The 13,720-nt window shown below is 38.1% G+C and overlaps 1 protein-coding gene across 8 annotated transcripts in view; it reads left to right on the plus strand.

Moving 5' to 3' along the window:
* RGS12 (regulator of G protein signaling 12) overlaps positions 1 to 13,720 on the plus strand; it is an 85,805-nt gene that overhangs the window by 4,937 nt on the left and 67,148 nt on the right. For all 8 annotated transcript variants that reach the window (XR_009207826.1, XR_009207825.1, XR_009207829.1 and 5 more), the window contains one exon: positions 834 to 2,779. Coding sequence is in view for 3 of the 8 variants with exons in the window: in XM_040064150.2 (XP_039920084.1) it covers positions 923 to 2,779 (1,857 nt within the window). In the remaining 5 variants the exon portion in view is untranslated. The remainder of the gene's footprint in view (positions 1 to 833; positions 2,780 to 13,720) is intronic.

Consider the following 13,720-nt stretch of genomic DNA (forward strand, 5'->3'; position numbering starts at 1 on the left):
ATCTTTTTTTTTTTTTTTTTTTTTTTTTTTTGAATGTTTAAGCTAAACTAAAACACATGGATGTTGGAATGATGGTCTGAAATGCATTTTTACAGTGTTTGCTGTCTGACAAATAGTTTTGAGTAGATTAATTGATGGGTGTAACAGTAAATCTCATCTTGGATCCCTTTAGCCTGATACATGACTGAATGCCCACTTGTCATTGCATATGTAAGTGAAATGTATGTAAGGAAGTTGAAGTCTGAGATACTTATTTTAAGCTGCCTTTACAGTCAGTGGAGAGATACAGGCAACTCTAGGGGTAATTAATCTCTTTTACATGATAGCTGTGGTACCTGTTTCTGTACACTGAGTGTAAAGGGGGTGAGGTATAGCTGAGTAGGTGAGCCTGAGTTCTCATTTTTAGTTTGCTGGGAAAGGATGTACGAGCTTAAGTAAAGATTTTCTCTATGCTGTAAAATGCAGTGGTAGTACAACGGTGCAGTAAACCAGAAGGTAACTGAATAGTAGGCAATGTGGGGGAGTTGGGGAAGACATAACATGCTTAGTATAAAAAACACTGACTCTAGATCAAAATACTTGGATACTGTTCTTTGCCATTCTGTCACGTAGTCATTTTGGACAGCCACTTTATTTGCATTTGCAACTCCATTCTCATCACTAACACTGTGGTACCTGTTCTTGTCAAACTGTTTTGAGTGTTTCATTAATTCTCTGGCAATAGTTTTTGGTAGAGTTCACTAGCAATTTTTTCACAACAGTAAAAGGCACATTAGGTGCTAAAAACCCCAAAATATTATGATAATTAAAATGTCTTCTCTTTTTTTCTTTAGATCTTCATCAGATGGAGTGATACTCTTGAAACATGACAAAAAACTGGACTAAATAGAAGTTTTCCTGGTTTAGGAAAAAAAGATCCAAAATGTACAGACCAGGAGAAACGGTCAAACGTCGACTCAACATGCACGCTCCTCCACGGATAAGAAGCGTGGAAGTTGCTCGAGGAAGAGCAGGTTATGGGTTTACCCTTTCTGGACAAGCTCCTTGTGTTCTTAGTTGTGTGATGAAAGGAAGCCCTGCAGATTATGTTGGGCTTAAAGCAGGAGATCAGATATTTGCAGTTAATGAAATCAATGTGAAAAAAGCCTCGCATGAAGATGTAGTGAAACTTATAGGGAGATGTTCTGGAGTCTTGCACATGGTCATTGCTGAAGGGATTAGTCATATGGATTCTTGTTCAAGCGATGAAGAAGTTGGTTTTTATGATGGGAAGGGGTGGTTGAAACCCAAACCTGACTCTAAAGCTCTGGGTATAAACAGAGCAGAGAAAGTTGTTGAAGAAATGCAGTCCGGTGGCATTTTCAACATGATCTTTGAGAATCCCGCTCTTTGTGCTGGTAACTCAGATAATTCTGCACCAAAACAAAGATCGTTTTCAGTTTCTGCTGCTATGAAATTTGAAACTGGCAATGAAAGTGTAAGCAATCCAAACCTACTGTCAAAGGAAGAAATAGCCAAAGTTCTGAATGATGATTCAGTTTTTAGAATTGGACTGGAGAATGCAGAAGACTTTGGACTAGATGCAAGCATTTTGAATGTTGCCATGATTGTAGGTTACTTAGGCTCCATCGAGCTTCCTTCAACAACCGCGAATTTGGAAACTGAGAGTTTGCAGGCCATTCGTGGGTGCATGAGACGTCTGCGGGCAGAGCAAAAAATCCATTCCCTGGTGATGATGAAGATAATGCACGACTGTATCCAGCTCTGCAGTGACAAATCTGGTGTTGTGGCAGAATATCCTGCGGAGAAACTGGCATTCAGTGCTGTGTGCCCGGATGACAGAAGATTCTTTGGACTAGTTACAATGCAGACAAACGATGATGCAAGCTTGGCTCAGGAAGATGAAGGGGTCCTGAGGACATCTTGCCACGTTTTTATGGTGGATCCTGAATTATTTCATCATAAAATTCACCAGGGTATAGCAAGACGTTTTGGACTGGAATGTACAGCAGATCCAGATACAAATGGCTGTCTGGAGTTTCCAACATCATCTCTACCTGTGCTGCAGTTTATCTCTGTCCTGTATAGGGATATGGGGGAATTGATCGAGGGAATGCGCGCGAGGGCTTTCCTTGACGGTGATGCAGATGCTCATCAGAATAACAGTACGAGCAGTAACAGCGATAGCGGAATTGGAAATTTCAACCAAGAAGAAAAGAGTAACAGAGTTCTGGTGGTTGATTTAGGGACTAATCCAAGTAAACACATTCCTAACAGCATATGGGAAAATCCAGTAGGAAGGGGACAAAATCAGCCTGCTTCCCATTGGAATGGCTTCTGTCACGAGCAAGAGGGAAACATCCCTTTAGAAGTAATTCAGAATGATAAGTCCCAAAATGTAAGCAAGCACTTGAGCCCTTCTGCTCGTATTGAGGTTCCATTGGTTTCCTCCCGAAATTCAGTTCCCCCATCAAAGAAAAATGCTGTGGGCACGGGCAATCAGAGGTGGCTGCCCGTGCACGTTTTACAGGAGTGGCAGCATGGAAATGCCAGCGACCAGGAGTCGTACACGGACTCCACGGACGGCTGGTCCAGTGTTAACTGTGGGACCCTTCCCCCACCAATGAGTAAGATTCCAGCTGACAGATACAGAGTCGACGGCAGCTTTGGTCAGCCGCAGCTAAAATCTCACAAAAGTGAATGGTCCAAGAAGATGTTCTGCATTCAGAACAAATTTGGCCCTCCGCACAGTATCAGGAAATCTAAAGAAGAGAAGAAGGTAAGAATATGCTGGTGTTGGTTCTTAACAGTTACAAAAAACCCCACACCCAAACCCATCTGCCTATGGTACTTTTACATAGTAATATTTGCATATTAAAATTTAAATGTGTATTATATAATTTACAAAATTTCAGAAGAAGAACATAATACATTTCTGTCTCGTCTGCAGAGGGATTGCATATTCCTCTTTAATTGAGTGCAGCTCTGGAATTGTAGTTTTGCTGGAAGTGTTGTCTTGTTGGGGCTTTCTCACTTTTCTTCTTGTCTCTTCATTGTTTCCAAATGTTTTAGTGGCACTGAAATGAAAAGGAGGCATGACATTTTAGCAACTTCAGTTTCTTCTGACCTTCAGCTGCAAAAGAATGGAAACAGTCTGCATCTTTAGTCGTGCTCCTTTTTGTAGAAGGCTGTCTTGCAAATGTTGTTATTTTAGTGGCATCTATTTTTACAGAGACGTAGTCTAACCATTAGTCAAAAACCTGGATGATATACATTTAACTGAATAAGACTGTTTTATTACAAAACTTCACTTCAGCAAACCTCTCGATACAAGTTGCATTAAAAACTGACATAAAAAAACTGGTAGTGGTAGGTCACAAATTTAACATTCTGCTAGCGAGCCTGTAATTAAAACTTTTTTTCCAAATTACTGTTTCTTCTTGTTTTGTCTACTATTAGACAAAACGAGGAGACTTAAAAAATGGTGTGGGAAGAGTTTTCAGCATGATTACATATCCTTTGAGACACACACATTTTGCTGTTGAGGGAACTAATCTCAGGGGAGTCTGTTGTTGATAACTGGAATTCTAGAAAGTGGAGGCCATTGTTCTGATACTGAAAGGATCAGCAGCAGTTTTGTATCTGAAATGTTTGCTGACTCCTGGGAAAGACAGAATCCTATACTCTGAATTAATCTTCAGGAAGCTTTGTCATGGCATGCTTATATTAGTGTTCACTTTAACAATACACCAGTGCATAACTATTACATACACTACTTGTTTTTTTCTTTTATTTCCAGCACAAAAAGCATACAAAAGACTCTATGTGAAAGTTTTGTGTATTACTTGCATGATTGTTTCAGATGTCCATCATGCTATCCAAATCTGTTTTGAAAAAATGTGGTTTTTTTTCTCACCTGTTTAAAAATATACAACCACTGATCAAGTGGACGACAGTAGAGGTTCATTAGTTGTTTCATACTGTTAGAAACAAAATCTTTTTGGGGATTAGGATTAGACTACAAAACTTCAAACATTTTGGGTTTGGTATGAGAAGAGAAATTATTTTTATTGCTTTCCCTGCGCTGTAAAGCAAGCAACTTTTGTGTACATATTTTGTACTGAAAATAAAAAGAAATAAACTAGTATGTATAATAGTTATACACTAGTGTGATTTTAAGGTGAACCCTGTAGCAGGCAGCAATGTTTTCCAGCCCCACAATAAAATTAAATTTCAAGTGTTCTTAAATACAAGCTGATTCACACTTTCAGAAGCCAAACAGAAACACTACATTTGTAAACATTGCCCACCCAAATGACTTAAGACTCAATTCTGTCTGCTGCCCTGAAGTCTGTGTGCTTCAAGATCTCTTTGCTGATGGGCCAAGGAAAAGACCTCTATGTGCAGTGCCTGGTGCAGGTGCATGGTGGGAGCTGGTCCCACGTGCTGCACTGGATGCTGCTGAAATTCCCTCGGGCTCTCTGTAATAAATTTGTGTCTGCAGTGTTTTCCATGATAGTAATATGGATTTGATATTTTTCAGAAACACTTATGTCACGGAAGTCAAGATTATACTAATTAAAATCTCATTGAAAATTTTACCCTTTGGGATGAAAGATGCTCTATATGTGGGTAAAGAGTAATAATATTTCACCTACTCAGATCAGCATAGACCAGCACTAAGTATCTCAATCTTCCCTCTTAAGTCTATCTGATACTAAAATAGGCATTCTGTTCTTTGATTAATAAATTTGTTTGCAGGACACATTTAAAATGTTCCTACATGTCTTTAGCATTTAATCTCTTCATTGAGGCTACAGACCCTCTTTTGCATTTTAATTTTATTTTTCAGTATTATTGAAGGCTGCTGAAACTGATGAAAAAAGCTCATATAGATTATTTGGAGTAATTCACAAAGATGAAGTTGTGCAATGTTCTCATCTTAAATCTTTCATGAAAATAATGAGGGAATGTCATTTCTGATGATCATACCTCTGTACTTCAGGCGCTGCAGAAACAGGGAAAAACTGTATTTGCATTTTAGAGCCCTAGTTTATTTTCATAAGAGAGAAATTTAGACTTTCTTATTACTCTTTTTGAAGGGACGAGGTAAAATTGCCCATTCCAAACCATTATTCAGGTTGGTTAGCTCCTGTGTTCTGGCAAATTACATGTTCTCAGCTCCCTGTGACCTTTTTAGGTGGTAAGGACTTATTTTACACAGCTTGCTCAGACTCATTCCAGTCACGGAATAAAGTGTATAAAGTGGCCACACAGGATTACGTTCATATTTTTACAGCCTTGGTGGCTGAGTCTAAGTCTTCATTTGGCAGAACAGTACTTAAATTGCTTTTAATTGTCTTCTACATCAATACTGAAGGTAAAACATCCTATAAGTGGGAATACAGAAGCCACTAGAGGGAGAAAAGCTAGAGATTCTTGTGATGGACTCTGTATTTCCGTATTAAACACTGTCTTCCTTGGAATTTTCATTACACATGAGTTCCTGGATGCAATTCTGCTCTAGCAGAGCTGCTGTGCAGATAAACAGTGATGATCACAGCATGTAATTCCAAAAAATATGCTGTACTGTATAATGCTAGTGGGGGGTAAGATGGGCATAAACTACTTCCAGATTTTATAGCTGCACTTACAAAACCTTTGTGAATTGTACAGCATGCAAGAGCAGATGTGAGAAAGTGTTAGTGAACATATGTATTTAAAATTGCACTTTCAGAACTGACCTTGGGAAGCGTGTCTTGTGAGTAGGAATAGATATGGCATTTCAGACCTCAGGTTACAAGCAAGTAAACACATTTTTTGAGCTTTGTTTTCCCTTTAGCGATGATGTTTTCAGCTCACAGACTAGAATTGTGATTAATTTTGTGATAATTGGCAAACCCATTTTTAAAATAATGTTCCTTATTCTGCTATAAGGCATTTGGAATTCAATATAAATGGGAATAGTAGAAAATATTTAAAAATGCCTAATTTTCTTGTTAGTGGATAGCATGGGGTTTCTTGTTGTCTTTAAAATGTTGTAATTTTGAATGATCCCTAAATTACTGAAGACATACTTTCATGATGGATGGATATTTTTGTTTTCTAAAACCTTTTAAAAAGGTTTCTGTGCATGGCAAGGGGAGAACTAAATCAGGGAGATTTTGGTTCTAGTCCATCTCTTTTGACTGAGACTTACTAGAAGATATCTCTGGCCCTGTGCACCTCTCACATTGTTCCCTGTATTGAGCTTCACATTTCTGGTGTTTTTTAAAAGTGCCGCGGGAACAGATTTCTGTTGAAGCACCTAGTGAGAATTTTTTGGTGTTATCTGTGTCTTCCGTGGGTCTCAGATGAAAACAACCAGGGAGAGGCCTGATGATGTTGCCAAAATTTACTGAAAAGGCAAATCACGGAAGGCAAGGTGCCTTTCAATCTGAGAACGGCTAAGGAAGATTTCTGGTGACAAGAAGCTTTTAAATTGCTCTAAGATTGGTGCTGGGTAGGGGTCTCACGAGCTCTGTGAGACCAACATGAGGAGCCTGGTTCCCGTTTCAGAGAGAATGGAATAATTTCTGCTTTTTTGTTTGTAATTCCAGTTGCACTGTCCTGCCTTTGCTGTTGCATTGCTCTTTCCACCTTCTTTAGCATCTCACTAAGTTCCAGTCACTTACCTACTCGCTCTTGTGCGTGATTTTTGGGTGACGCAAATGAAAAGCACCATAAGCAATATGAAAACATCAGGGGATGTTAGAATTGGCAAGGGACTTAAGAAATTGCTGAACAGGGAAGCATTCCTTTCCCTCTAGACTAAATTAATATAAATACGTTTGATTTTGTTCAAGCCTCACTCTGTTTTCAGGCTAGTGCCTGGCCAAGAATATGTCTGCCCATTACTGTTTTAAATTAAATTTTACTGGGAAAGTACTCCTTTTTCCACTGGAAAGCTTCATAACAGTCAGTTTAGTTTCTGGGTTCCCTCTCCATAAGGACAGAATCTTAGGCATTGACCTCTCACCGTTCTCTTTTTAGAAAAAGAAAGTCTGTTTTACTAGTGTGGCACTGAGTATAACATTGAAGATCAAAAGAGATTTTACAACCTGAGCCTGATAACTAGCATTTGGTTCCTAGGTTTATTCCAACTGAATATTCCAAATCTATTGAAATGTAACTAAAAAGCTTTTTAAAATTTTGGGTATTGGCTTTTAGAAATCCTTTACTTTTTTGCAATTGTTATACTTTTGTCCTGATCAAATTATTGTTTGTGCTCATGAAAACTTGAATTTGTAGTTGGATCCTATTTGTAGATCTTAGGGGAAGACAAAATAGAAAATCTTACTTTATGAGACTCACTGGACAATAGTATTGCACATGTGTATTTTTTTTTTAAAAAACAATAAAATATATCAACTGCTTGGTAGCCTTCATAATTTAAGCTCCTGAAAATATAGTAAAAATGTGGGAGAGAGAAGATAGGCAAGCAGTACTATGGGGTTCACTAAGGCATCTTTCCTTGCTAATCTAGTTCACAGGCAACTATTATTGTTCCTTGGTTTTGATCAAAAATTTAACTGTAACTAATTCAGAGCTGTCTTTGTTTCCAAAGCAAGTGTTACTGAAAAAGATATGCTGTCCAAGTTAATTTTTTTTTTTTTTTTTGGTGGTGAAAATCTGTACTTTGTTTCAGACCCAAGAATTGCAGTTTTTTACTGTTGGTAACTGGATGGTGAACTAACTGCAAAGCAGATATTTTAGATGCAGAGACAATGTTGGCAAAGCTTTGTGGTTCCCGTATTTGTTTTTTTGTTGTATAATTACATGTTTTTTTCCCTTTCCTTTAGAATTCTGTTTGCTCACTAGCTTAAATTGTTCCACCACAGCTGTTCTTAAAGCAGAATTAATGGCAGCTGGATTGCTATTCTCATGCAGTACAATTTAACGTCAATTTTTGGATTTAAAGGCTTTGATCTGATTTGAGGTCTACCTATATACCTTAAAGAGAACTCAAGAAAAATCCCAAACACCAAGCTAGATCTGAGAGTGTGCTGATGTGAATTAATCTGCAGAGAGGCATCTATAGGAAACAGGTCCTCTGATTTTTGCTTAGAGAAAATGAAAAGCAATGAAATATTTAGTAATTCCATGCAGCTTTTTCATATGGATTGTAATCTTCTAAAATTATTTTTAAAATGGTTTTAGGATCTTCAAAGTGTATAAAAAGCCCAAATAATGCTGGCTGTGGTTTTTTTTCGAAAAAGAAATTTGATAAAATGTGGACAGTAAATGTCTGTAGAGCAATGCTGACTTTGTGAAATGTCCTAATTTCAAATTTGTGTACTAGAAAGAAAATGGCATGGATAAAATAATTAGCACAGAAGGAATTGAAATAATGAAAAATGGCTTAATATTTATGGTTTAAACATTAAAGCTTTGAGATGGGAGGTTATAAAGTTACTGTCTGTACTAAGAAAGATCTGAATTCCTTGCAGTTGAGAAGATTTAGAGGCAAAAAGGAGTTGAAAAATACCAGTTTTTCACTGGACAAGAAATAGGGCCATATGGAATAAAGATCTTTAATTAACAAAAATAAATATGGAATTGCTAAAACTTATGTGAACTTGTACTTTTGGCATTCCTGATATGACTTGGCTTAATGTATTCTGCAGTTTAATAGTGTGGAAACACATAACTCTGCTTTCTGTATAGTTTCCTTTCATACCTGCTAGTATTTGTCCTGAGAAATACTAACAGTCTTTCTCTCTGCTTTCTCTTAGAGATATTATTTTTGTTTTAAAACTCAATCATCAATCACCTACTTTCCAATCAGAAGTCAGCTTAGTCTTATCCTGTCCAAAATTTTTTTCATAATTGTAATATAACTGGTTACTGTAATATTATTTTTGAGATGTGTTACCAGAGTTATAAGCAGAAAAATTTGTGAACAGACAATGTATTCATAAGCTTTTTTTTCCCCCCTTTTTTTTTTCTTTTATTGTGGTTCCTGGTCAGAGTTTTGATTGTTACTGATTATGTGGCTATACTGAATTAATGTTCCCAGCTAATGCCTACCTAACGTTCAAGGTGGTTTGAAACTAGTTGTTATGTCCTTTTTTGTATTTTTCTTCACATTTTCCCCTAGTATAATAAGGTCTTTCTGTTCCTCTGCAATTTCCAACTACCAGGCTTCCAACTTAGAGGAGGTACTTTTATCTAGTTATACTGAGAAAATGATCTTACTTTTTCATATGCATAAAGACTATCAACATTTTTTGGTTGTTTTGGTTTTTTTTTGCTTGACAAGGGATTAGGATAGTACTGAAGTGCAGATGGGTCACTGTTTTGTATGGAATATCCTTAGTACAGGACACAAGCATTAAATTTCATTTACTTGGATGTTCATGTGAGGACATTCTCTCTTCTGGAGTCCATATAGATCTTATATGGAATTTTGCAACATTCGTCATTGTATCATGGGCCAAACAGGCATTTAAAATGCCATTGTAATGGTTAGAAGGGAGTGAAATGTGCCATTGTCATCTAATCAGTAAAGAAGTATTCTTAAAAGTCATCAAATATGTTGATCAGCGCTGCTGAACATAGCATCTGAATTCTCTGTCATCCTGCTGTACCCCAATCAAAAACCAAAAACCCAAAAAACCAAACCCACCCTGGAACTGCAGTGTAATTAAAGCCTGCAGAAAAGCTGACAGTGAAGTTTAAATGATGACGGGCCTTTTCTAATTAACCCTCTCTCCTCTGATGGGGTTTTGTGAGGTTCGGTCGCTCCGTGATGGCACAAGTGCGGGGCAGCCTGAGGGGTTCGCTTCCTTCTGGCTTTGTCCATGGCGCCTGGAGCCCTCTCTGTCAGCACAGACTCTGTACCCCAGGACTGGCTGCTGCTGTGCCACGCCAGGGGACAGGACCACAGCCAGCTCTGTTCCCAGCTCCATCTGCTTCATCTCCTTCCAAATACCAGAAGTCCTCTCCCAACACATCCCCTCTCTCAATCTCTCCTGTTCTCAGGCCCCACAGCCATTCCTTTTCCACGAACTCTGAGCTTCCCTGCCAGTTTTGGGTGGCAGGTGGGATGGGGTCAGAGGGGCTCAGGACCTGCTGTGCCCTGGTGCTTTGGGTAGGAGTGTGTGGAGACCCTAAAGCCAACTGAAATAACCCCCAGGTTTTGGTGACACTGTTACAGGGGTGGACAAGAGAGGAAGACAAAGCTACGCACTCCAGATCAGGATTAGAGACTAATATGGATGGCAGAATAATATTTGCATCAGCTGCTGTTTTTCTGTGATCCTTTTGCTATTTTTTGTGATTTTGTGTGCTTTATTTGCATTACTGTGGCGTCCGTGTTTTCCATCCCTTTTCAGAAAGGTCTGAATCAAGAACTTTCTTTCTGAAGTCTTAAACCTGCATTCTTTTTAAAGATGAACTGCCAGTCCAGACTGACCCTTCTGCTGAGGGGCTCAACAGCCAGGATTAAATTTAGCAAAGTTTGAATATCCACAGAAGTTTCAAATTATATGGTCAGCGTGTCTGGGTTCCAAATAGTTACGCACTTCACCATACAAAGTCACAGAATCAAACCTAAAAACAGTGGGAGTTTAAAAGCTTCAATAACTGGAAATAGGACAAATTAAAATTTGGTGATTTTATAGTTAGGATGATTAAGTTCTGTGACGCACAGAATGCACCAAATTCTGTTGAGCTCCTTAAATTAAAGCTGGCAGTTCTGTGTGACCGTTCTAGCATGGTCCTTTTGTATTCTCTTAAATGGCCAGGACCTAGGATAATCTGCTTGTTCCACCTAGACAGGAGGAAAAATATTTTCTATGGAAATTAGTGTACGGTGGTGACGACATTTTTGTCTTAGAGCTCCTAGGACTTTTTCATCACATTTAATTACTTTCTTATGCGTTTTTAATCAAACATTTAAACTTTTAAAACTATTTCACTCAAATCTTATGAGATTAATTTTTGTTGGGAAGCAGTTTTGAAGGCATAGTTCTATGAAAGTAGATGATCAGGCTTTTCAGTGCTTCTTAAACATTTATGATTTGCTTTCCCTCTTATATTCTACCTTTCCTTCTTGCTGCTCTTCTACAGAGCAGACAAAATCTCTGTCCCATCAGATTTAGTCCCTTTAGTTTCCTCTCAAGTTCACAAACTATAACGTGTTTCCTGTGAAAAGTTGTATATTTGCTGGAAGCTGGCCTAAAGCCTCACAGTTTTTCTTTCTCCTTTTCTCCCCTTTCTGGATTCTTGCTGCCAGCTCGCTGTATTTTTTTCGTTGTCAGGGATGCCTGAACTCCTAACAAAAATTTCCCTCGTCCTTAGTCTCTTGTACTCCAAGAGCTGCCTGTCTCCTTCCTTGCTAACCCCTTCCTGCACCTTCAGCTTTTAAACTCGTACCAGAGGAGAGGACATTTATTAGTAATATCCAGACAATAAATGTAGAGAGGCACAAAGATCATTTAGCACGAAACGGGAATTTCAGGTTGTTGATAAACCGTTACAAAGTTAAAATACTCGGTAGGTGCATTTGCTGGACTATGAAGGAGCAAGGTACAGCTCGTGCTATAGCTGGGAATTCCTTTAAGCTAATTGAAGATGTTTTCTGAAGGTGTTTGGTTTCTTTGTGTTGTGAATAATTGATCAGGTTTCATCGACTTTGTGCACTCAGGCTCCACGTTACGGTCACATATTGGCTGTCATAGTTTCACCTTGTGTTTCTTTGGCAGTTCCAGCTTAAAAGAGTTCCTGTTGTGCTCATGCCAGAGTTGGCAATGACTACCATGAGCTGTGCTATGACTGTCTGTGGATCTGCGTTAGAAACAGGATTATTTCATTTTGTAAACTCTAGTTTACTGTTAGTGGAGAAGAGGGCACTGCCTGCTGCAATTTGTGAGCTTGCAGGAGTGGTCAGGGGTACATGCAAAACCCTAAAGCTGCCACAGCTGCCCAAAATCTTATATGGAACTGCTGCCTAACTTGTTTATCAGTTAAAAATACTTTTAAGAGCCCGCCCTTTTTTGTCCCATCTTTAAATAATTAGAGTTGTGCAAATCATCTTATATTGGAACCTTTTTGTTCTTTCTGTCCATTTGCAGTCTGACGTATCTCACCCTTCTTCACTCCCTCTGCCTTGCTAATACATGAAGTACAACGTTTCCCACTTTCTCGTGTGTACTTTTCTTGTGCACCATTCTTGTTCTCAGACAGAAACCATTCTCACTTGGACACGATCACAAGGTGCTGCTATATCAGTCTTCCCCTGGTGACCTGTTTTCAGTGCTCTCCTTGTCATAGTTGCACTTGTCATTTCCTGCCTGCCTAAAAAAAAAAAAAAAAAAAAAAAGGATGATCTAATAATTTATTAAAAACGATAAAGGACGCAGATGCCATTATTTGTCCTTTTTCTCTTACAATTACACATATAAATGGTATTTCAATCCATTCTAAGTTTTACTTTTTATAAGAGTAGAAAAAGGAGTGGATTTTTTTAGAGCATCAGCACTTTAATTCCTTTAATCCTTTGTTGTTTTTCCTCTCCATCTGCCAAATCATAACAGGATAAAGGCTTTTAGAGATATGTTCTTTTATACTCTCACCATGACAGATAGTAGTAGCAGGGTGGCAAGTATCTGCATTGCAAATAGGAGAAGATGTATTGCTGTAGTACATGCTTTTCACTGATCAACTTGTTTTCACAAATTTCTGTTTTTCTTTTGGCTTCTGGATTCCTAAAATTTCTAAGGTGAAGGCACTTAGTAAAATGTCAGGTAGACTTTAGTTTCTAATTCTGTTCTCTGATCGAATTTCTTAGATTTTTCTTGACTATTTAGATATTTTTAGAATTTCATAAATTTAGCAACACTGTTTTTGGAAGAGAATCTTTAAGGTAAGATAATAAAACAGATCTAGGGCTTGTAGGTAATCTGTATTTAAAAAAAAAAAAACCAAACAACCGTACAGCCTAATGTTCATGCAGCAAATTTCAGTGTTTTAGCTCAACAGCTAATAGAGAAAGAAACAGCATATTTTTCATAGAGTGATTTGGGATAGAAGGGACCTTAAAATCATCTTGTTCTAAGCCCTCTGCCATGGGCAGGGACACCTCCCCCTGGACCAGTTTGCTCCAACCTGGCCATTTTTTTGGTCTTACATGCATTGTTCCAAAATGTTTGTGGATAATTTAGTGGTTTTTAATATCTATTTAAGAGTGTAATAAAGGCTTTTACAAGTACGATGATTTCTTTATGTCAAACAGACTGCAGAAATGACATTAATATCAGTCATTGCGCTAACAATCTCTCTGTGCTCAAATACTGTGGATTTCTTTAGCTGTGCTGATTAGTACACTCTAGTTTCAATGGCTGTTTTCTGTTCAAGTCATGGATGCTTTTATTTCCAGCTCTTCAGAGTCCCATGAAAAATATTCGCCCAAATGGTGCTGTTTGTGTAAGATACGTGATTCTTTCCTTATTTGTGTGCATATATGTGTGCACAGCCATTTTTATAATTGATCTGGAGAAGGAGGTCTGCCTTCATGGTCCGTATGTCTGGAATAGAGTCAAGAAAAGATGAAAAGGGAGACTTCCCAAGAAATTTAATACTCCTGAATTGCAGTCTTTTGGATTTTTTTTTTTTTAGTAATGCCCTCCTTAATGTCCTAGATGATTAATTTGATTTTTCAGAGCAAGGAAGAGATTTT

This window comes from Hirundo rustica, chromosome 5, assembly GCF_015227805.2.
Source record: "Hirundo rustica isolate bHirRus1 chromosome 5, bHirRus1.pri.v3, whole genome shotgun sequence".
Classification (NCBI taxonomy): Eukaryota; Metazoa; Chordata; class Aves; order Passeriformes; family Hirundinidae; genus Hirundo; species Hirundo rustica.